The sequence below is a fragment of the Sorghum bicolor genome, chromosome 4 (genome assembly GCF_000003195.3).
Source record: "Sorghum bicolor cultivar BTx623 chromosome 4, Sorghum_bicolor_NCBIv3, whole genome shotgun sequence".
Classification (NCBI taxonomy): Eukaryota; Viridiplantae; Streptophyta; class Magnoliopsida; order Poales; family Poaceae; genus Sorghum; species Sorghum bicolor.
Genome location: NC_012873.2, coordinates 10,687,309 through 10,712,725, shown reverse-complemented (window position 1 = coordinate 10,712,725; position 25,417 = coordinate 10,687,309). Strand labels below are relative to the sequence as shown.

At 42.5% G+C, this 25,417-nt stretch overlaps 2 protein-coding genes across 3 annotated transcripts; one reads left to right on the top strand and one right to left on the bottom strand.

The window, feature by feature from the left end:
* On the bottom strand, nucleotides 2,252-3,563 carry LOC8059034 (RING-H2 finger protein ATL43). Its single transcript, XM_002451824.2, has one exon. The coding sequence runs from the start codon at nucleotides 3,415-3,417 to the stop codon at nucleotides 2,569-2,571; it is 849 nt and encodes a 282-aa protein (XP_002451869.2). The 5' UTR covers nucleotides 3,418-3,563; the 3' UTR covers nucleotides 2,252-2,568.
* Nucleotides 17,901-19,691, top strand: LOC8085841 (RING-H2 finger protein ATL39). 2 transcript variants are annotated; one of them, XM_002453570.2, is made up of 2 exons: nucleotides 17,901-18,510; nucleotides 19,472-19,691. In XM_002453570.2, the coding sequence occupies exons 1-2, from the start codon at nucleotides 18,031-18,033 to the stop codon at nucleotides 19,490-19,492; spliced, it is 501 nt and encodes a 166-aa protein (XP_002453615.1). In that variant the 5' UTR covers nucleotides 17,901-18,030; the 3' UTR covers nucleotides 19,493-19,691. The 2 variants fall into 2 exon arrangements, with proteins under 2 accessions (XP_002453615.1, XP_021315897.1); XM_021460222.1 differs by lacking the exon at nucleotides 19,472-19,691 and having other exon boundaries at nucleotides 17,905-18,921.

The following is a 25,417-nucleotide window of genomic DNA, read 5'->3' as shown; positions in this document are numbered from 1 at the left end:
TCTCTGAAAAAGTTTGTGGATGACATGAAAAAGTTGGTCCCGAGTTATTATATCTCCCTGTCTTGTTGTGTAAGAAATGCGTTCCGATGCTTTTTGACAGAAAAGACAAATATTTGGATGTGTTTCTGAAAAGTTTACTTGTTTCATTTACAGAGGAAATGATATTGTGTCACCTTTGTGCCTCTCTAAAACGAGTGGACATTTGAGAAATTGATATTGTGCCACCTTTGTGCCCTTTTTAAAATGAGTGGACATTTTGAACTGTAGTGCAAAATGAATGTAAAGACATTATTCCTGGAGAACCCAACCAACTTAAGCAAATCAGAAAGAGTAAAGTTCACTACCGGTCTCTAAACTTGTACTGTTGTGTCATCTCGGTCCCTAAACTCGCAAATCGATCGTTTAGATCCTTGAACTTATTCATCTGTATCGTCTCGGTCCCTAAACTTGTTCAGTTATGTCACCCCAATCCTTAAACTTAAAAATCACTCATTTAAGTCTTCAAATTTGTTCAATTGTGTCATACTGATCCCTAAACTTGGTTTTGAGTCTCATCTAGGTCAAAACAAAGCGATCTAAAAACTCTATATTAAAAAAATAATTTATAACCTTTTCATATAAACTCAAATGAAGACAAACTTTATAGCAAGGTTGTAGCCCTCAATGCGATCTATAACTTTGTAGTTGAAAAGTTTTTTATTTGAAGTCGTTTAGTATAACAAAATTTAATTTTAAATTTCAAAATCTATAAACTTATAAAAAAATTTGAGACCCTAAATGATTTTAATTAAAAAACCTTTCAACTACATAGTTGTAAATCGCGTTGCTGGCTACAATTTTGATATAAAGTTTATCTTTATTTGAATTCATATGAAAAAGTTATGACTTATTTTTTCATATAAAGTTTTTAGATTCCTTGTGTTTGATCCAGATGAGTCTTAAATACAAGTTTAGAGACAGGGATGACACAACTGAACAAGTTTGAGGACCTATATGAGAGATATACAAGTTTAAGGACCAGGATGACATAACTGAACAAGTTTAGATACCTAAATGGTCATTTTGCGAGTTTATAGACCGGAATGACATACCCGAAAAGTTTAGGGACCGGTGATGGACTTTACTGGTTGAGGGAGATACTCTGTATATTTCGCACCGATTCTCTATCTTTTCTTTTCTTTTTTTTCTTTTTCTTTTATCTTCTGTATGTCTTATCAGAGTCTAGTGCACTGGCCAAAAGATTTTGCGAAGTGATTCTGATTCATCTCATAATACTTTATTTTTTTTAGAATTTGGATCTGAAATATTTCTACAAGAATATGGATCTCTACCAATCTCTTCCTAAGTTAGAGACTCAAATATAGGTAGCTAGGTTTTACCATATTTAGTAATATATTCTTTTAAACCCGAGGCGGCCAAGGTTTGAGTACTTCTTCCATCTTACGCAAATTTGGAGCATATTTTTGCTTCATCAGTATTACAAACTGTGTAATTAGTTTTTGTTTTCTTCTATATTTACTGTTTCATAGTAAGTTCCTGCTACATGTTGTCTATTTAATTCACGTCAACTGCCATCCGTAGTTGTAAAAATATCGGATTGGGTAGTACAGTACAACTCGAGGAATGTAGCTATCGAAACAATTTGGACGAACTTGCAAAACATAATACTGTAATTCAGTAAAAGAAAAACGTGTTAGGCATAGACTAACCGAGAGCAATAGGATAGTCCCGGGGATCCATTATTCAACGATGAAACATCCTTGGTGCGTGCAAAGGCTATTTTGTCGATAATGGCTCAAGAGTATCCAATGCCGTACACTATGTAAAACAAGCATTTGATGTCGCTGCTGCTGCTGATGCCTCAATCTCATCGATTCTGGCCACAAGAAGCGAACGAGGTACTAAAAAAATTTCATCAGCCATTAGTATTGCAATGTCCCCTTCAGCCCGGCACTGGATCAGCTATCCATCGCCACATGATTATGCAGGTTGCAGCAAGCAACTGCTTGGTTAATTACGCCACAAATGGTTCCAAGGGTTTGATTGAAGAATAATGGGATTTGAGTAAGATTCATGCAACCCCATCTCTGGGGCCAATTGTTCAGAAAATGTTTGGGGAATAAGTGAGCAACCAGTTGACCAGAATATATGCTTTCTTGAATATAGAGAAATACAGCAAGTCATAGCAAAGCTTCACATGCTGTTCTTTTTTCACAAGAAGACAGCTTGACAGTTGACACAGAAACTGAGCTGAGAAACAAGTTCCAATGCAATGCAAAATACTGCAGGACCTTCCAAAAACAAAACTGTTGTAAAATGCAGAGTGATTGCAGAGAAGGTTTTCACTGTCAAAGAATGCACAGGCGGAATTACATGACACGGTACAGACATTGTCCTTGTCCGTCCCAATCCACAGAGATTAACACCAAAATTATGTACTTACAGGATGCCTATATCTAATCATTCACTCACTCATTCACTCCAAGAAGAAGGCTGCAGTTTTGGAGCAGAAGGCAACAGCTACGAGCTACCTACCTTTGCAGTTCGCCGTGGCGCGCGCGCGGGGCGCTACACTTGGCTCTCCAGGTCCAGGTCCGGCTGCCGGCCGGAGGATCCGGGCACCTTGGCGCCGGCCTTGGGCGCCTGCTGCGGCGGCGGGAGCGAGGGGCGCGCGCGGCAGACGGGGCAGGTGGCGCGCGTGCAGAGCCAGGCGTCGACGCAGGCGACGTGGAACGCGTGCCGGCACCCGGGCAGCGCGCGCACCGCGTCCCCGTCCTGCATGGCGCTCAGGCACACCGCGCACTCCATAGGCGAGTCCCCCTCGCCGCCGCCGAAGCCGTTTGCGTCCGCCTTGAACCTGAGCACCGGCATGGCCGCCAGCGCCGCCTTATCGATCCCGCCGGCGGGCCTCTTCCGTGCGGGCAGCCCCGCGCCGGAGTCCGTCCGGTGCACGCCGTCGTGGCCGCTCCAGCGCACGTACAGGTAGTTCATGTACAGGATCACCCCGTACAGCACCAGGCACACCGCCGTGAACGCGCCCACCAGCTCCAGCGTCGCGCCGGAGGTGCAGCACCCGCGGTGGCCCGGCGGCGGCGGCGGCGGCGACGGAGGTGGAGTCCCCGGCGACGCGTCCAACACCGTGGACATGACGCTCATTAGTTGGCTGTCAGCTACCAGATTAGGGATGCCTTGCCAAGGCAGAGCGTCGTGGCGCGCGGTTCTTGGGCAAGCAGCAAGCTCTGCTGGTCGCCGGGTTGGTGCGAGCAGGGAATTGTTATGGGAGTAATGGTGGGGCTCGGATTGGTGGTCTGGAATGCTCAGGAGGCTTGTATAGCTGTGGATCGTGATCATGTCGGAGATTAGAGTGAGGATTAAGTGATTAATTAACTGTGGTTTGGTGTGCTTCTCACTGCTCATGGATGGAGATGGAGATGGAGACAGGCTGCTGATGAGTCTGGGCGGGCTTTTGTTGCCACGAATGGTGCGGTTGCCTATTGGAGTGGCAGTGAGCACTGAGCAGCACACGGATTTGGTGATTTGGATCTGGAAAAAGGGCACATCGATTTGGAGATCAAGATTGACCTCATCATTGATACCTACATTCACCTACCTAGGCATCGTAACTTGGTGGGATTACTGTTAATTACATTCATGTTCAAATCTTCTTGTTGGGTAGGTGTTAAAATTACCTATATTCTCACAGTTGTTATGAATATTTTGATTTTTTTTCAATTCATTGGATTGTCGCTATTTTTTAATTCTCTATATATTGAGCATGGGAAAAAAACTCTACACGTAAGTTCTCTACACATCTACATGCAAAAAGTCTCGTTGGTCTGAAAAATCATAGCTGAAAATACTGTTCGCTGATTTATCATGAGAGAAAAACATTGTTTGGCTAGTAGAAAAAATACGACTAATAAGACAAGCGAACGGGCGTCAGTAAATTTGATGACTTGGCATACTAATTATAAAGAGATGGAGAGTTTCATAGTGTTTTATCAGGATCAAACTCATTGGCACAATTACTAACAACAAAAAAGATGATGTGACAGTTTTTGGTAACTGCGTTTAACTCTAGATTGCCAGTTTTTTCTTTAAAAATGTGCTTGAAATTCACTACTGAGTCTGCCCTTAGATTGCCGCATCTCATCCATACCTCTTAGTGTGTTTTAGTCATAAGCATGGAACAACATACTCCCTTAATACTAAAAAAGTAAAGTTGTTTTGGATAGCGGCACGGTCTCTAAAGTATAACTTTGATTTTTTGTCTTTATAAAAATATTTATCAAAAAGTGATATATGTATATTTTTATAAAAATATGTTTCAAGACAAATCTGTTCATATAGTTTCCACATTGTCAAACTCAACAACTAGAAAGTTATCTATAATTTATATTCTTAATGTTTGACCAAAATTTTGTCCAAAACGATTTAACTAAGTTTATAGAAAATAATATCAAAATATATGTTTTTTTCAAATATATTATAATAAAAATATATTCTATAATCAACTCAGATATACATATTTGATATCGTACATGTTGGTAAACTTTTTCATAGATTTTGATAAACTTAAAATTTATTTGGCTTCTTAAAAAACAAAAACTGCATTGCTTTTAGGATGGACTGATGGAGGAAGTATATTATAGTATAGTATAGTATAACATGCATGTTTTATTTTTTAAAGTCATGCATGTTTGAATGTGGATAGGACTAGGATTCAGTACGGACTTCAACTGAAGCCACTTAATTAACGAAGCAACCCGTCTATTCCAAATTTTGCCTTGTTCTGTCGAGCAAACCTGCCACCCGTCTATTCATGGATGGAGAAAGGCTGATGAGAGAGGGCGGGCTTTTGTTCCCACGAATGGTGCGGTTGGCCTGCATTCTTCTATCCTGGGAGTGCTAAAGGGTTGGAGTGGCAGTACTGAGCACACGGATGTGGAACTAGAGAGAAAGACGATTTTCCATCTTCTTAACCCGAAATAAAATGGCTAAGGAGAAGAAGATTTTTTTTATATCTCCGGGAAGAGATCCAGTGGAGATGGGGTGAGCCTGTAGGATTAGAGCACGTGGCTATGAACCACAGTGTTGGGGGTTCGAATGCACATGGATTTGGAGATCATTGTTCATTTGGCTGACAAGCTATAACAGAAATTATTGTTGGCTGATTTATTGTGAGAGAAAAACACTGCTGAATGACTGTCAGCCTTGAGGGCTTGTTTAGTTACACTAAAATCTAAATTTTTTTTAAGACTTCTCATCAATCTTGTGGCACATGTATGAAGCATTAAATATAGATAAAAAAACTAACTATACAGTTTGTCTATAATTGTAAGATGAATTTTTTTAGCCTAATTAATCTATGGTTAGAAAATAAATATTAAATACAAACGAAAGTGTTGCAGTACCCAAAATCTTTTCACCCAAGGAACTAAACAAGGCCCTAAGCATAGTGACAAGCCTTATTTAATTCTCATCCAAAAACTTCTCATCCCATCTTATCGAATGTTTGGACACACGCATGAAACATTAAATATAGATAAAAAATAACTAATTACACAATTTACATTTATTTTTCAAGACAAATCTTTTGAGCCTAGTTAGTCTATGATTAGACACTAATTGCTATAATTACACATGTATTATAGTATCCAAAAACTTTTGAGGGTTACAAACTAAAGAGGCTCATTATTGTTGACTATATTCACGTTTAAATCTTCTCGTTGTGTAGTTTAAAATTTTACTAATTAATAGGTTTTCACTAGGGATCTATATTTTTGCCATTTGCTAAGTAAAATTTGATTTTTATTTCTTCTTATACTTATTTGGTTTTCGGCACCATCTAAGGTTGTGGCTATTTTTTTTTGTCCTCTATACATTGGCCGTGGGGGCAAAAAAAATTCTGCAGGCATTGTATGTTCTATACATCCAGATGCGATTGTAAAACAGTTAGAGCATCTTCACCAGATCTCTTATATTTACATTTTCTATAAGTTGTTTTAGAAGCTGGTGAGATTGAATGCTTGTGATGATTAAAAATACTCCCTCCGGATATGATTTAGATGTCGTTTAGGATAACGACACGGTCTCCAAAACAGAACTTTGACCTCTTATTTTTATAAAAATATTTAAGAAAACTGATATATATTTTTATAAAAGTATTTTTTATATATTTTTATATTTATAAAATCAATAATTTAAAAGTTAATGATGATTTATATTTCTAATGTTTAATCCAAACTTTGTCCAAAATGACTTCTAAATCCTATACAAAAGAGAGTATAAGATATACTCTCTCCGTCCCTTTTTAATTGTCGTTTGCGCTTCCCGAAAAACAACTACTGACAATTATATATTTAAAAGTATTAATATTTATAATACATAATTAGTATCATTAGAAAGATCTTTAAATCTAGTTTTTTAATAAATTTATTTGGAGATACAAATATTGCACGTATTTTCTACAAATCGAGTCAAACTTTTGGCACGTACACCAACGGCGACAATTAAAAAGGGACAGAGGGAGTAAGTTTATGTCTCTAATTGGATTGTAATTAATCTAATGATACTTAATTGATATTTGATAAATTTTTCTACTTTCTTGTATAAATTTTAGTTAAAATGTGATATTGTTTGACTTGTTCAATAAAAGGTGAGAATTGCATACTTTTTTTTGGATGAAGTATTGTATACTACGGTTCAATACCGACTTCAACTGAATCCTAACAATTACTAATACAACCTGCCTATTCTAAACATGCCTAGATTGTCGAGCAAACCTGCCTATCCTAACAATACTGTTTGGTTGTCACAAACAGTGAAGTATCGTAGTCATCACTCATCAGAAGGTTTCTGTATTTCTGTGTACCAACACACATACCTGCGGCGGCGCCTCCGGATTCTTCATCCTGTTGAAGTTGACTTGTGGAATTGTTCAGATTTGCCAAGATTGCAAGAAAACGAAGAGATGGAGCAAAATTATTTGAGTGATGATGGGGACATATGGGAATTAGGCAGAACTGGGCCAGGGGCATCCATCCAGAGCAAGTGGACAATAACATGATGCCTATCCATAAGGAGCAGCTAGCAACAGCTGCTCATGGTCTCTCACCACTGCTGTCTGCAAGTAAAAGTCTCCAGGTTAAATTAAAGGTGAAGCTGAAAACTACTGACTGATGTGAAATAGGAGTAACTCTGCAGTTCTGCTTAATGCAAAAAAAATCTGCACGAAGAAATATCTAGTGTTTGTGTTACCTTCACGCTCCACAACATCGATCCCGATGTGGAACAAATTTAATGATCTGCGGAAAGTTCTCAAGTCTCAAATGTGAAGGACTAGTTAAATATGACAACATCTTGGTCATTTTAATTTATCTGAATCTGAAGGCTGAAGTACATGTGTTCTTCCCAGTTGCCATTTTGAGCAGCAAGAGCCGTACAAGTTGCGCATTTAGCTACTGGAGTAATAAATTAATAACCGGATAGGTCTTTCCCATGAGCGTCAGATTATGTATTTTAGGGCCGATAAGATGGGAGAAGGCAAACACAAAGATGGCAAACGATTCAGTTAGTTAAGAATATCTTAAAACATGAAACGTGCCCATGTTGCATTATCCTGTTTGTGGTTCTAATTTTTCGAATTTCGGACTTTATCTTGTCGGCCATATGCAACCTGGATTTATCTATCTGTTTCTATATATATAAGCCTGGCTAGCTACTGAGCTAATTTTGTAGATGTGGCTGCTACTGAACAAATGTCGATTCCAGAAAGTTGATCTTTGTTTGCACATAGCTGTTGTATAGGTATTTCTTTTGCCATATGTCCAACTGATTGCCAATTCGGTACTGGCGTTAATTAAGTTAAAAAGAGACAGACGGACAACATTAAACAGGGACAAACTATCTCGAATAGCAAAGTTCAATTGCCTTCGTGCTATGTTCATATGGAGTCAATACAACAAGCAACTCAATACGGACGGAGTACAATTTCTGAAGATATATACATAAAAATGGATCTATCAATTCCAAGCTAGGTTTCAAATTCGCTGCACTTGGAGGTTGGATGTCACGTCGCGGAAGAGCTATTTTATACGATGGAGACAGAACTAAGGACGTAGGAGCCTACGTGGCGGTCGAAACTCACAGCAATAGATCAGGTTTGGACAATATAATGACCAAGAGTGTAGGATGTGGAAAGGCGGCTACCAACCAACGGTTGCATTTTATCTTCAGTGGGTTTTGAGAAACCGGCTACGTTTCAGTGGATTTCAGGCTTTCAGCTAGGCCACTTTTAAAGAGATGAACCTACCTAGTTCGATGGAGTTTTTTCCTAATGCGTTATCACTACTACATGAACAATTAACAGAGACGGTGGTTTTGTATTTTTAAAGACGATGGGTATCCCGTCTTCCAGTTCTACTGCATCTATTATTAATAATTTTTAGATTTGAAATATTTTAAATTTCTACTGCCTCTGTTAAATGTTTTTCACTATTTTGGTACTGTAAGCTAGGATAATCAAGCTTCTTTTTACACATTTCTCAGGTACATATAAGATACTAAGAACCACCAATGTGAGCCAAACGATACAGTACACATGCATTATGTATATTACGTGTCTGATCATCGTAGCACCAGCATTTTACGGGTAGGATATTTGGCATTGACTAATATATATCTTTTATCAGTTGAAAAATGGAATAGTTTTCGAAGCAAAATCATCTTCCCAAATCACATCTTAGTAACATTTAGTCTTTTTAGAAAAAGTTTTCACAAGAAAAACCATAGTTCATTTATACTCCTCAAATGGTACTCTCAGATCGCTGAATGGTATATGATTCCTTACCAAGGCATAGCATTGTTTTGCTTTCTTTTGTTTCTTCCTATTTCTGAATGGTTTATGTGGAGCTCGGATAGGATAAACATGATAGCATACTAGCATTGCATATATTGTAAAGTCAAAACAAGAATCCAAGAAGAAAAATATCATAATCCTAGACCAAGATGTGCATGTGTGGAACATGATGATAAACTTTATTGTACTCCTTAGCAGGCATGATCTCTCTCTTTATAACTTATAATTGTTTTGAGACATGACTAACTTTTCTTTTTCTCATTTTTTCAATGCATGAGCCTTCTTTCGCTCATTCATCATTTTTTTCTATGCTTGGACTTTCAAACATCCATTTAGTTTTTTTTTACATTTTTTTCATATCCCATGTATCTTTTGCAATATATGCAATGTGAAAGGCATGTTTTGTGAATATTGGAGCACATTCTCTCCAGCAAATTTTAGGGAGAGATAACACCAAAGGAATATTGAGCATTTATTTGATGGATTTGAAAGGCATGTTTTTATGTACTTCTAGTGTATAAGCAACATGTATACGTGGCGTGTACGTGATCATGATCTTGGGAACATGACAAAATTCTCAACAAGGGTCAATAAAGTTTGACTAAACTCAACATAAGTACAAGTAGCATACTTAGAAGGTTTTGAACATGTATGAACATAGCATCTGGATTTGGTAGGAAATTTTGTCTCACCATTGAGTATGTGGCACTATGGTTTTATGATATTTTTATAAAAAATGGAATCTCCATGCACCTTGAATAGAAAAGGTAGAGGCTCTTAGATTGTCTTTCCGTTGGAGGTACTCTGTTTAGATAAGCTAAATTTCTACTAGACACTCAATTTATTTCTTTTGATGTAAGTTATGTTCCATGTTCTTGTAATGTCTGTGCACATGAGTTAGCTCGCTATGATCTGTTATGGGATCTGGATTAATCCTATGTTTGGGTTGATCCCCTCCCAGAGTTTGTAATCTCTTTAGCGGTTTGTGACCTTTACGATCCACTTGAGACATAATAAAGCTACGAGTCTTTGCTTTTTAAAAAAGGACTTCTATGATAGGTGGGTCATTCCCTTGCTTGTGGGGCCTTTCCTCTTGATCTTGAGTGGGTATGAAGTGGTTTGGTGGAAGTTGGAGGGTTGGTCGACCCCCTATTGTAGCCCTATGAAAGCCCAAGTTTGGTTTTGGTAATTAATGACACCAAGTTGCTAATGCCTTGTGTTTAAGTGATTTGAGTTAGGCATAGCAACACATGTGATGAAGGTGCATGGTGGCATGGAAAGGTGGCCACATGATCACAAAGGGATGAAGCATGAAGTGAAGATCATGGTGATAGACGAGGAGCAAAGTTATCAAGGCAAAGGTAGAAACATAGGGTTTTACTTTTGCCGGTCTAAGATGAGTAGAGAAGTGATTGATCGGGTTTAGGATAGATAGCCGACTATCAAGAGGGGAAATCATGGTCATCTCTCGAATCAAGTGCTACTAGGTCCATATCTTGAGCATATGCATTAGGATCTAGTAAAGTGCTAACTTAACTCCTTTGTTGAAAATGTTTGTGAAATGCTAACACACGTGCACTTTGGTGGTGAACACTTGTTGGTGTTAGCACACTTTACAAAGGAGGTGGTGTTAGCACACTTTACAAAGCTCGGCGGGATTCGCCACTTTTGAGAAAATTAAGTGTATATTTTCCATTGCGCCGGTGGGAAATTTGGAGAAGTCGCGGGAGTGTTTCTCGCTGAGAGACACTCACTGGACGCTGGCCTAGGAGCACCGGACGCTGTGCCTGTGCGTCCGGTGTACAGGCTGCCTGGCTTAGCTAGGGTTAGGCACCGGACGCAGGTTGGAGCGTCCGGTGTTCTGAGTCCGGTGTCCACACGTTTTTGCAAACCTCTCTGGGTATGAGTCCGGCGAGCACCGGACGGTCCGGTGCTCAGCGTTTGGTGACCCCGAGAGGTTGCATACCTCCCTGAGTTTTAGTCCGTTGAGGACCGGTCGCGTCCGGTGTGGACCTGCAGAGCGTCCGGTGGTTCGCAGGTAGCCGTTAGGGACTGACACGCAAGATCCAAGAAGGACACGTGGCCAACCCCTGAGCACCTGACGCTGGGGGTCGAGCGTCCGGTGATCACTTGGTAGCGTCCGGTGCCCCCGTTTTCAGCCCAGTGAAAGTGGCCAACGACTAGTTCTTTGAGGGGGCTTATAAATAGAAGGTGGCTGGCTTTGGGAGGTAAATTCTTGCACATTTGATTACTTGAGGCATACATTGAGCTAGAGAACAATCCCTCCACTCATCTCCTTGCTTGATTGCTAATCCTAGTAAGATTGAGTGAGATTCAAGTGCATTGCTTTGAGAGTTGCATCTAGTGGCACTTAATCCTTGAGTTTGCTACGAATTTCTTGTTACTCTTGGGTGTTTTCCGACGCCCTAGATGGCTTGGAGCAGCGGAGGTGTTGAGCTCATGATCGGAGATTGTTTCGAGCCTCACCAAGTGATTTGTGAGGGGTTCTTGAGCCTTCCCCGCGGGAGATCGCAAATTGGTTACTCTAGTGGATTGCTCGTGGCTTGGAGGATCCCCATCTTGTGAGTGGATGTGCGGCACCCGCTGAGGGTTTGGCTTTGGATTGCCAATTAGCTCACGATCCATCAAGTGGGTGTATTGCCACAACGAGGACTAGCTTGCTGGGAAGCAAGTGAACCTCAGTAAAAATCTTTTGTCATCTCTTGCCGAGGATTCTCTTGTGATTGTGAGTGATTGGTTGGATATATCTCTACTCTACAACGTTGGTATAACAATCACTCTCCACTCCTTTACTTTCTTGTATGCCTTGCTAGTTGTTTAGCTTGTTTAGTTTAGTATTCTTGTTTAGGAGTGTAACTAGCCTTCTCTTGTTATTGTGCTTTAGTGTTTAGCCTTGTACTAGTTTGTACAGGTGGCTTGCATAGCTTAGTTGAGCTAGTGCTAGAATTGCTTCTCCATTTGTTTTACTAACTCACTTGCTTAGTGAAGTTTGTAGAAATTTTAAATAGGCTATTCACCCCCCTCTAGCCATTTGGACCTTTCACCCTATGACAAGTGGACCACACCTCCTTGGTGGGACAATGTGACCTCACTTCATACCAAAGTTGAGCTGATCTGGCCAAAATATGATCGTTGCCTGACGTGTCAATTTTTGCTAATTAGACCCATATTTGCATGTAGCTTCTAGAACCATTACACATAATCATGATGTTTTTGGATGGTCAATTGGCCATACTTTGGGGTCGATCAACGTGTCAAGTTGGGCTTCCAAGCTTGTTTTTTTCATTCACTTTGTACCTACATTTAAATAAAGAGCAAGTACATGTGGAACCAAATTATTTGAACCTATACCATTCATGGTTGGCTTATATCCTTTCATATGTGACACTTTTGTGATGTTTTCGACCATCCAAAATGTTGACAAAATCATCATCAACATAGGCATGTACCAATTTAACCCCAATGTGGCTCACCGAGTAGCTATAAAGAATATTCTAAAGTACTTATGACAGACTAATAAGGATGTGTTCTTGATTTATGGTGGTGAAGATGAGTTTATAAGTGGTTATATTGATGGTAGCTTTCAAACTGATAGAGATGATAACAAATAGCAATCTGATTTTGTGTTCTACCTCAATGGATTACGGGTAAGCGAGGAAAGTTCAGGGAGGACGAGTACATCACAACTTCGGAATTTATCAAGGTGGTTATTTGGATCATAATGTTTCTTTTTAAGTTGGATAACATTCCTAATGCACCAAGTCCTTTGGACTTCAACTGTGAAAATAGTGGTGCCATCGCACAACCAAAGGAGCCAAGGTCATAGCAAAAGTTCAAACACATATTTCAGTGATGCCACTTTATTCATGAGATCATGGCTTCTTCAATACACGCTGTAAGTTTTGTATGCCTCAGGATAAAAGTGCAGGCCACATCGGCACAGGCCTTGTTTACTTCCCGAAATTTTGGGCCGAAATGCAAAAAATTTTGCAATTTGGCCTTTTGGAAGTAAACGGGCCCGAAATTTTTTGGGCCAATTTCGCAGGCCGAAACGGCGGCTCTGGCAGCCCAAAATTCCAGGGCGCGGTCGTACTTATACCCGGCCGCCGCGTCAAACCCTAACCCTTCCGCATTCGCCCACCCGCCGCGCACACCGCCCGCTGCGACGCTCTCCTCTCTCGCGTTCCTTCCCTCCGCCGCCGCGACGCTCTCCTCTCCCCCGTTCCTTCCCTCCGCCGCCGCGACGCTCTCCTCTCCCTCCGCCGCGACGCTCTCCCCTCCCTGCTCCACACAGCCTAGGTCCCCCCTCTAGATCCATCGTCGCGTTTATCTTGCCAACCATGGCCGGCCATGGCTGCAGCGGCTTCGACGGTGACGAGGCTCCCTTCAACCGGACCCACAACAGCGGATCTGCGGCCGGCGGCGTCACGCGCGATTTCTGGGCTAGCTCTGGACCAAGCGGCTTCGGCTCCGGTGCTGGGTCAAGCTCGTACCCCAACCCGCACCTAGGGTTCGACGGCCTCCACATCAACGCTGGGGACCAATGGGCGGCCGAGGACGTGGACCACTACGTCGAGCATCTCCGCGGAAGCAGAGATCTTATGCCACCTCCCGTTCGCCCTCCGACGGTGGGGGCAACTCGGCGTCCCTTGTTCCGGCCGCCTCGGCCAGCTGGTGACCCTGTGGGGTCAGCAGAGGAAGGTTTCGGCGACCCGTTGTCGCCTGGCGGGGGTAGCAACCCTAGATCTGCACGCACGTCATCTCGCGGCCGAGGACGCGGGCACCGCTCACAAGTTTCTGTCGGAAAGGTAAACAAGACCCTGCCTACCTGCTTACAACATGTCAAGTAGTTTACTTCTATTTGACAGTAATTAGGTTTTGTACATGTGAACTACTTACTGCTCTAAACAACACCTTGCGTACCTGGTAACTGCATGTGTAGTAGCTTACTTTAAATATTTTTGTTTATGTTTGTACTATAGATATTTCTGTTTATTTTTGTTTATTTTTGTTTCGGACATTACTTCTGTGTACAATGTGATTAGGGTTTAGTGGTATGGTTGTTATGTGTTGGTCAGTTCATGATAATTTCATTCTCGGATAGCCCAGAGGGCATGTTTCTGTTTAGGGGTTGCAATGACGATATCATACGTACCAATTACTATACATTCTGCTTTCTGTTTTCATCATCTGTTCATACTATCACGGTTTAGGTGCACAAGAGCAAAGCTAATTGGACCACACAAAATCTAATGAAGTACTGCGACTGCTACGTTTTAGAGATGCAAAACGGCAATTGCCCTGGAGGCCAAATGAACAAATATGGCTGGAAGGGGTTGAGCAGTAGGTACTATGCTGCAACAGGTTTGCTGCACGATAGGGAACAATTGCAGGGCAAACAGAGGACCCTTAAGAAGCTGTGGAGGTTTCTGTAACCTTGCACGTACGCACACTGGAGTTAATATAGATGCCAAAGGGTTCATCCAAGCTACAGACAAGTGGTGGAACGACAACGCTACGGTATGTGTCTCATGAACTATACATTGCATTTCACTTGTACATCTCCAACAATATCTAACTGTTTCACTGCCTGCAGGAATGCGAGTTGATGAAGATTAGGTCAAATGGACTGCCTCCGTACTTAGATCAGCTCGACGAGATGTTTGCTGGGAACACAGTTGATGGCTCCTCATCGTACGTTCCAGCTGCTGGTCCAACAACTCAAGTGCATGAAGTTACATCTGATGACGAAGGAGCAGATGACGAGGACACCCCTACCCCTATGAGCCTTGGGACCAAAAGGACAGGAAGCACTAGCACAACTGCAACGAGCCCCAACAAGAAGACCAAAAACACATACGCCAGGGTCATGAACCAGCACATGAACTCGCATTTGGAGCTTGCTAGAGAGAGGCTGGAGGTTCACAAGAATGCCCTTCAGAAAAAAGCACAGGACAAGGACGCCGCAAGGACAACTGTGAACTGGAAAATAGCTGAGTGCTCTAGGATTGCTGAGCATGAGCTTGGCATTTCTCGAGACACGCCAGCCCTGTTGGACGGACTCCTTGCTCTGGCTGAGAATGAAGCGCAGATGGATTTGTTCCTTTTGTCAAGTGAGACAGTGAGGATACGAATCATCTAGAAGCTCGCCAGCAACCCTCCGCCGGTGGACCCCTAGACCTTTGAATGTACTAATTTGTTTGATCACCAATCTTTGTTGCATTATGAATTTGTATGTGGTACTGTGGTACTTTTGGGGCATTCTGATAACCTTGATTGTGTTGTACCATATGCTGACTACTTTGTGGTGTAATTGTGGCAGGCTAAGAATTCTTTGTACGATGCACGAAGGGAGGAGTTGCTGCAGCAGTTGGAGAAGGAAGAAGATGAGTTGCTGGATGAGATGATGGAAGATGCTGAGGAGGATGAGTTCATCTTCGGTATGTAACAATATGCAATGCACATTGACAAGTACATGTGTAGAGCTGACTATAGAGTTCCTAAAATGAGTGGCATTGAATGGGTTCATGCTAAGACGGCCAGTGAGAAGTCATGTTACAAAATGTTTAGAATGACCCCTACAATGTTCTTTACTTTGCATGAGATTTTATGGGATAAGTACAGTCTGAAATCGACTACCAAGTCGACTTCTTTTGAGGCTCTAGGCATGTTCTTATGGATGGTTGGGGCACCACAGTCTGTTAGGCAAGCTGAGGACAGATTTGAGAGGTCTTTGGGGACTGTGTCAAAAATGTTCAACAGAGTCTTGAATAGCCTTGTGCAGCTAGCAGCAGACATCATTAAGCCAGTTGACCCAGAGTTTAGAACACTGCGTCCAAGGCTTAGAAATCCTAGGTTTTATCCACATTTCAAGGACTGCATAGGGGCTATAGATGGGACTCATGTCCAATGTGTAGTGCCAAATGACATGTCTGTTCAGCACTTGTGCCGCAAGGGGATCACTACACAAAATGTCATGGCTTGTTGTGACTTCGACATGAGATTTACCTTTGTGAATGCTGGTTGGCCTAGATCTGTTCATGACATGAGAGTGTTCAATGACTCGACAACAACATATAGCGCTGTGTTCCCACATCCACCTCAAGGTACTGACTAATTGATACAGATGACTGATTGTAACAGTTGATGACATTGTGGCTAACTGCTTGTTTGTGGATGCAGGGAAATACTATCTCGTGGACTCGGGCTATGCGAACAAGCAGAGTTACCTAGCTCCTTACAAAGGCAACAAGTACCATCTGCAGGAGTTCTGTGACGGGCCCGAGCCACAAGGTAAAGAGGAAATCTTCAATTATGCGCACTCTAGCCTTAGAAATGTTATTGAGCGGGCATTTGGAGTTTTGAAAATGAAGTGGCGCATGTTGCAAAAGATCCCTCCATACGCACCTCACAAGCAATCCAAAATCATTGTTGCATGTATGGCACTGTATAATTTTATGAGAAGCAGTGGCATAGGAGATAAGCACTTCCATAGGTGTGACAATAATGAGAACTATGTGCCGCGAGAAGCGTATGAGAATCAGCCACCTCCTGAGGTTGTGGAAGATGGTCCAAACCCGATGGCTGCATTCCGTGACTCGCTTGCTTATGCTATGGCAACTGGTTCGTAAAAGTGTTGTGATTCTTCACAGGTTTGTTTATTTGATTCCTGCGGTTTGTGAGTATTTTTTTACGACAGTTTTGAATTCATGCGAGTATCTGTGAATGTTTGAGGACATATATGAGCTGTGATGTTTACTGTAACATTGTTGAGCCCATTATGTGGTTGTAATAGGAAATAAATGTTGTAATAGGATGAATACAGTTTTGTTGTAATAAAGTGTGCATGAATAGTGCCTGTGATTTTGTGTATACTTGAATCTATGCATGTTGTGCATGGTGGCCAAGCACAGGAACAGCAGCATTAACGGCAAGCTGCATGTACATGGGGTTGCATGGCAACCATTTAATGCAGCTGCATGACTTGCAGTTTTGCAAAATTTTTTGGTAAGTAAACAGCAAAAGCAAAATACAAAATGTCAGTATTTTGATGTGCTGAACATTCTGTTTGGGATTTTGCAATTTTACAAAATAATTCAGGAACTAAACAAGGCCACAGTTGGTTTGGGCTCCCAAAATCAACAATGCAGGGTGCAAGTAGCTACACTTAGAACGTACTCATTTTATTCCTATCCAGAACGTGCGTGTCAAAAGTGGTCAGGGGGAGGAAGTCACTCCGTCGCCGCAACACATGTTGCAGTGGCTACCTGCACCTTTTGTCAGATGTAGCGGTCACATCTTCTGCAGAAGCATTTGGCAAACTGCAAGACTATCATCGGTGAAGACATGGACACGTGGTGAAGATGTGGAGGATGGGGCAGTACGCCACGTTGTAGCATTGGAGAAGCCCTCATTGATAGAGGTGATGTGAATATTTGCAGGGTGCGCATGGATTGAATGTCATTGATCCATTGATGAAGCTTCTTCTATGACCAAAGCACGAGGAACACGGCACAAGTGCAATAGGCATCAGATACTTACATGATTGACTATAAATATAATTTTGGTTAAATGTGGTATGCTTAAGTTTTTTTTTGACATGCTTAAGTTAGAATGACTTATAGGGCCTTTTTAATGCCTTCAAAATTCCAAAACTTTACAAAATTTTCCATCACATCGAATCTTTAGATACATACATGCAACATTAAATATAGATTAAAAATAACTAATTACATAGTTTGTCTGTAAATCGTGAGACGAATCTTTTAAGCCTAGCTAGTTCATGGTTGGATACTAATTATCAAATACAAACGAAAGTGTTACAATATTCAAATTCAAAAAGTTTTTGGATCTAAACACACCTATAAATTGGGATGAAGAGAGTATTTTCCTTGGATTATCATGAGCTTTTTTTTCTTAAAAGAACCGGTGGGCACCTCTCCTGCCCGAGTGCCCCGTTGGTTGAAAAGAAAAACAGGAAACGGGTAACTGTCCGTGTTTTGGAGGAAAAAAAGGCCACACATCAAACCCTCAAAAGTTAAAGCCCGTGTCTACTAAACCCAGGCCACTAGGGCGGTTCACGGTGGTCCAGACTGCGGCGCCTCAGCTTCACCAACCAACGAGACCACGAAGCACCCAGCCGCGCGGCCATGTCGTCCAATGGTCCCACCGGCGCCGCGGCGGACGCGATGGAAGCTGCCGCCGCCGTCGGCAGCTACCGGGTGTGTGACACGGTGGTGCTCGTCTGCCTGGCCTCCGCCTCCGTCCTCATCGTCTTCACGGTGGCCTTCTGCTTCCGCCGCGCCTTCGCCAACGGGTACGCGGCCGCCGCCGTGGCTGCGAACAGCGCCGAAGCCACCGCTGCCAACGGAAGAAGCCGGTGCGGGCTGGCGCCGTCCGCGCTGTCGGCGATCCCCAAGCTCGCCTACCGGAGGGGCGCCGGCGCCACCGCTGGCGCCGGGTGGGCGCAGTGCGCGATCTGCCTCGCCTTGGTGCGGGACGGGGAGACGGTGCGGTTGCTGCCGGCGTGCGGGCACCTGTTCCACGTCGAGTGTATCGACCTGTGGCTGCGCTCTCACGCGACCTGCCCGCTTTGCCGGCGTGACGTCGTCGAGGCTCCCGCCGAAAAGGTTTGAGCTCACCGCCGGTGGCCCAAGATGATATTGGGCATCTATACCAAGAATTGTACATGCTAGTTGCTAGTCTTAGGCGTAGTTTCAATATTTTTGTCGCTGGAATCGAAACTTTTGTTTTATGCTGTCTAATTCTGATGGGAAAAAAAAATCATCTTTTTATGATATACTTGGTTTTGTGCTTTCTATAATCTGCAATCATGGAGGCAAGATGATAATTGAAATATTAAATATGTCTATGTCAGGGGCCTGGCAGGGCCTATGATAAGGAACTGGATTAGATTGGAGTCTAGACAATATAGGATGATGAAATGGGTGGTGACATTGGTCAAGTTGGGATGTATATTTTACGAATCTATGCCTATCATAAGGATAAATTATAGAACAATGATTTTGTTTTGTCGTGTATCCAGATTTGACGGTGGGCAAGTGAAATATTTGTTTGGAATGGATGCTTCTTTTTTTTTGCTACTGTCTTGCTACACGCATATAGTGACGGTATTCTATTTCCCTATAGAACTTCTGTCCTGCTTGTACCTCAAGGTGTAAAATATAATGTTTATCATAGAGGACACACTATGAGATAAAGGAAAAGATGGATATAATAATCCTTACTTAACCTAAGAAGGTATTTTGCTTACCGTATTTTGATTCTGATGGTTGGGTTGATAATAGACTTTAATGGATACATATGTAACTAGGGCATGTCGACTTAGAATAACTAAGTAGAAGAATTATACTTCATGATGTATTTTGAATGTTTTGTACTTGCACCTTTTATAATTTAGGACGGAGAGACTAGAAAATCTTGATAGCTCTTGTGTAATTTAATTTGTTCCCATCACTATTTTTTTGGATGATGAAACAGTGCGACGTAAGGGCTTGTTTGGCAGAGCTCTAGTAGCTTCACTAGAGCTTCGGTAAGCTCTTCATCTCCTCTTTCTCCTCCTTCCTACAGATCGGAGTAGAGCGGGGTTAGCACTCACGGTCAGGTGGAGGCTGGCACCTGTAGCTGATGTGGGACCTGAGCTTGTGGCATCCTAACACGGCATGTGCAACCAAAACTCATAACGCAATTGTTTGTATTTCTTATGCTCATGTAAATCACATAGAATTACCGTTGTAACATTTCACCAGGAGTATTATAAGGTATCATATTTATCCTCACGAAAGCAATGCTTAAAGAATATGATAGCTAACCATCATGTATAGACCAACTAATATACCAACTAGAATAGAGTGGGGGTAGATGATATATATGCTATGAGCAATAACACACATAGAAGAAGTCTAATTATAAAGATATGCAATCTAGCTAATAGGGAGGACAACGAGTGAGCATAAGGTTTCCAAAGGTTCAAACTCTACTCCTATGTATCTGTCTTAATCATACAATTGTAACACAGAGATTGAGTCAACTCAACAAGCATACTAAGCAGTAGGTCAGACAACAGGAGACAAAACCCCTATCCGAAACAGCTACTATTTTACTAAGCCTTACTTTTTTAATAACTTACCTACAACATGTGGTGGGATACAAAATCTAGACAAGGCTATCACCGCCTACTAGCACCCATAATACATCTGTGTGACAAACGGTAAGCAAAGACAAGATAATGTATAAGCACCATGCTTACACCTTTCTCTCTTTACTCTAATTGTATATACACAGTCCAACTAGAGCACCCTATGATATGCAATGAACATAATACTCATGTGGACTTCAATCATAATCTCATATGAAACAACTATATGCTAAGATAAACCATAACTATATGCTAAGATAAACCATAACAACAATATAACAAGTATAATGTTGCATAAAAAAAGGATGGTAGAGCAAGAATATAAATATATTGAATAGAGCAAAGTCTTACAAGAGAGAAAGGAGATACAATACCATACCAGACTCCTAGAGACTAAATCAGAACCAGAGCCTAATCTCACTACTCACCCTATCTCCTAACTATACTAGCACTACTACATCTTGAGAGAGTGGAGATGCTTCCTCCTTGTGGTGTGCCTTGAGAGTGAGGAGGTACTCCTCTATTTATAGTGGAGGTTGAGTAGGGGCTACTCCACCGCTACATCATCAATCCATGTGCTCCCTATCCTTCTTCATTGGATTAAACCTTCATATAATAAAGGATGGAGAGTAATTGAGCATGTGCTTCTTTGCATGGAGGCATGCAAATGGTGGTGGAGAGAGAGTTCACCAAGCCACCTAGGGGGTGGGGTTGGCTGACCCCCTATGACATGTGGGGCCTTCCCCCTTCTTCTAGAAGCATGGCTCACATGTCATGGTGGGTGTTGGATGCTTAGAGAATGGATGCCACGTTGGTTTTCTTCCTAGTAGGTGAAAGCCCAAGTTTGGTTTTGGTAATTAGTGACACCAAGTTGCTAATGCCTTGTGTTTAAGTGATTTGAGTTAGGCATACCAACACATGTGATGAAGGTGCTAGGTGGCATGGAAAGGTGGCCACATGATTACAAAGAGATGAAGCATGAAGTAGAGATCATGGTGATAGATAGGGAGTAAAGTGATCAAGGCAAAGGTATAAACATAGGGTTTTCCTTTTGCCGGTCTAAGTTGAGTAGAGAAGTGTTTGACCGGGTTTAGGATAGATAGCCGACTATCAAGAGGGGAAATCACGGTCATCTCTCGAATCAAGTGCTACTAGGTCCATTTCTTCAGCATATGCATTAGGATCTAGTAAAGTGCTAACCTAACTCCTTTGATGAAAATGTTTGTGAAAAGCTAACACACTTGCACTTGGTGGTGTACACTTGATGGTGTTAGCACATTTGCAAAGGATGAGGAGTTCCTAGGGTAGAGGGGGGTTTGGGTTCCTCTCTCCCTCACACTGAGATTGCGAGGCGGGATTCAACGCTTTTGAGAAAATGAAACGTATATTTTCTATTGCGTCGGTGGGATTCCTTGGAAAGTCGCGGGAGTATTTCTCATTGAGAAACACTTATCGGACGCTGGCCTAAGCGCCCAGTGTATTGTCGGTGTCTGGCCCAAGTGAGCAGAGCACACCGGACGCTCAGCATAGAATGTAAGGTTTTCCTGTTCATGCGTCCAGTGGTTGTTGGTGTCAGCGAGCGAGTCTACGAGTTCTTTTGACAAGAGCATCGGATGCGCCAAAGAGCGTCCGGTGTTCCAACGTTGCTATAACCCTCTCTGCATACGGGTCCGATGAGTACCAGATGCTCACTTGACTGCGTCCGGTAGTTTGTTAGTGACCATTAGAGATCAACGTGTGAGAGTCAAAAGGACGACACGTGACCGTCATCAGAGCACCGGAAGCAAGGTTCTAGCATCCGGTGGCTCCCCGCTGTGCGTATGGTGCCCCCGAGTTTTGCCCAGTGAAAGAGCCAACGACTCTATTTGTTGAGAGGGCTTATAAATAGAAGGTGGCCGGCTTTGGGGGGTTCTCTCTTGCACTTTCGAACATTGGAGACATACTTTGAGCTAGAGAACACTCCCTCCACTTATCTCTTTGCTTGATTGCTAATCCTAGTGAGACGTGGCACCACCCTTGGCCACTCCTTTTAGTCCCGGTTTGTATAAAGGGTTTTTTCTTTTTCTTTTTCTTTTTCCTTTTTATTTCTTTATTGATTTTGGTTTTCAATTGTATATGTTCTCCAATTTATTCGTATACGCCGCTATTATCCGTATACGTTACACCTATACGAGAGCGTCATTATTGCACACAAATAAAGTATGAAACTACATATATATATTATCCGTATAATATATATATATATATATATATTATATAGCTATACACATACGTACATACACATTACATTTACAATAATAATATTATGTACAAATAATAATCAAGTGTGCTGCCACTGGTTAATGATTACATAATGTTTGCCCGCTCACTCAAAGCTCATACAAGTGTTCATCCTTGTTTGGAACGGGCTTGAAGCCCTGCGGGTATAAGTGAAACTCGCCGTCTTCCGGAATGACATGGATGGCGATCGTCTCCTGGACTCCAAGGAGTAATGTGTACTCGAACACTTTATCTTTCATATTCTACTCCTTCCATTTGTATTAGTTAAAAAAGATATTAATATACATAAAATCTATTTAATTCCAACAAATAAATAAGATATGAATTTACTGTATACACATGCATGTTACTTACTTTTAGAACACTTTGAGCAAGTTTAAATATGGTGCACCGCATAAATTCACAAACATAGTATCCACATAGATTCATTCCAAACGGCTACGTGGGCACCCAAGGGAGTAGAACATGAGGAGGAAGTGACATATTCAGATCCGTACGATATCTTTGTTGTAGCCAAGCCTAAGCCCTGCCCAATAAGACGGTCGTTGGTTAGGTATAGCTAGCATAATAAAGTAAAAGAGCACGCATCGATATTTAAAGCATGATATATACTTATCTCTGGATCATGTCTATTATGTCTTGATAGAGTGCCAGGTCTTTTTTCATTGAGTCCCACACATTTATTTTTTGTTCCGTGATCTTAATCTCAATGAGTATCCAATGATCTCTGCATTTGTTTAGAGTCAACTTATATATGTATATCTTAATGCCGGATTAACTAAGACATGATATAACACAACACTTACCCCATATTGTAAGGGAAGAGTATCTTCTCCCTATGCCTTTGGTTATAAAAGAACCTCCGGAGGTTCTTCTCCATTTCCTTAGGCTTCAGATTCAATGGATCTTTAGTCTTAGTGTCCTTGTACACGACATATGGATCGATGAAACCAATTTGATTGTCTTTTTTCAATCTTTGTTCTCTCATCATGTGTCTGCACATCGTGAGCGTAGTTATTACGAATACATACATATGCTATAATGGGATTAATGATTGAAAGGAAGAATCACTTACAGACAGTAGTAGCTCATGAGAGATTTATCGAGAGCATTCATATGGAGAAGTTGGTGTACTTCACTAAAATCTATCCATATGACGTCATCTCCATGGAAGTAGTGTCGGTCGCGGACTCGGACGACAATCAATTCTTCTTCCTTATGTTTTGAGCTGACTCTCAAGTAGTACTCATGCAGCTTGTATATTTGCGTACCAAGTCCTCGTACCTTCTATGGGTGGCACATACTCCTGCCGTAAATGTACCGACTCTGATACTCATCAACACCTCCGTGGATTGGCGCATCGGTACGCCCTAGAAGTGCTTCTAGGGGCAGCCCAGTTTCTTCAATCCAATTATCGAGTTCATCTAAGTCCACATTAGCAGGTATAGCCATTGCCATCAAGTTGACATTTGAACGTACTCATTCAAAACCACTAGTGGCTGAACTGATTGCTGCGCTTGTTCGCCGAGCTGTGCAACTTTTTGCTGGACTTTTCTTTTGTCTGCCTTGATTTTCTTTAGGACAATACGGTCGTAGTCTGATATTGTTAACCCTAGTTGTTTACTCGCAGCACGGTTCGCGTCTGTAATGTTCTGCACCACTTCACGTAGCTTTGAACGAGGATACATTAGGTATGGCGGCTCTTGCTCTGCTTTTCTCTTAGCTTTGCTTGTTTCAAAGAATGCTTTGACTTCTACTTTGATTGCAGCAAGCACTTCCTCATTGGTCTTCTCATATGAAAGCTTGGTCGTCTTCGGGATCGTCGTGTTCAAAGCTTTCTTCTTTGCCGCAGGTGGTTGGAGTGATCTCTGTGTCTCGGCGCACGACCTCTTTCTCCTCGATGCAGCACCAGCCGGTGCCGACGAGGCGGCGGCTGTTGTCGGCATTGGCGGAGGCAGCGGCGCAGGTGGAGCTTGTTGTTGTGGAGGAGATTCGGCCATGGGCGGCGTTGGATTCCTTCGTGGAGGAGATGCGGCGGCCGGTGGTGGGGATGCGGCCTTCTCTTGTACGTCGTCGTCGTCGTGTCCCACGACACTATGGTCATGCGGTGAATGGACAGACAGACTTTGGTGGGGGGAGGCCCTGGATTTGAAGAAAAACAAATAAGGTATATTTATACATTACTCAATGTAATTTGATACAGTATATAATTACAGAAAAAGCAGTAGCGTCCACAATAATCCGCACCTACTAGGGTTCGGTTGTGGCGGCGGCACCCCAGGAATAATGATGTACCGTTTCCTCCAACATATGAATGTCTTCTCCGCTTCACCAAGTGTCTTCTCTCCATCACCGCCTTCGATATCGAGAGGCACGTTTTCACGGCCTCTGACCACTCTATCCACCGAGACACAGGCATATCGGGCTGGTATTGGGACAGAGTGGATCCTTGGTGTCTTGGTGGGGTCGATAGGAGATACACACCGGTAGCCACCTTTACTGTGCCATCGCCCTTCGGAATATGGAGCTCAGAAGACGTCAACGGAGCGGTGACGTCATCCACCGGGAATCGCAGCCCTACGTCATCAACTTGCCTCGCAGGCGCCTTCGTAGAAGCACAATTGCTCTTTAGATGAGCTGAGCAAGGGCTGATGTTGGCGGCCGATGGCTGTGACAAGCTTTGGAGGCGAGAAGTTAGAGCTTCCTCCACGGCCTTTTGGATTTTCCCATCCATTGTGGCCTTCAGCGCTTGCTCCCGCTCAAGGGCCCGTTGAGCCACTTCTTGGGTCTTTATGAGTCCTTCCTCCAATCTGTGTATCCGTTCCCTGTCCTCTTCCTTCTTTCTCTGGTGGCTTCTATAAGTTTTCCTATCAGCAGGGAAAGCATGCTCCCACGACACGGTGCCATAGCCTCTCGTCCGTCCACCGTGCTTAGGGTTCCCCAAGGCGAATGTCAACTCATATTTATCTCTATTCGGCTGCCATTCTCCACTTTGAGCGATGGAGCGGGCTTGATGGAATCTTTCCACAACAGCTTGGATGCATTCCCCATACACGACCTTTCCGGTCTCAAGGTCTAGTGAGCCTCCATGAGCAAAA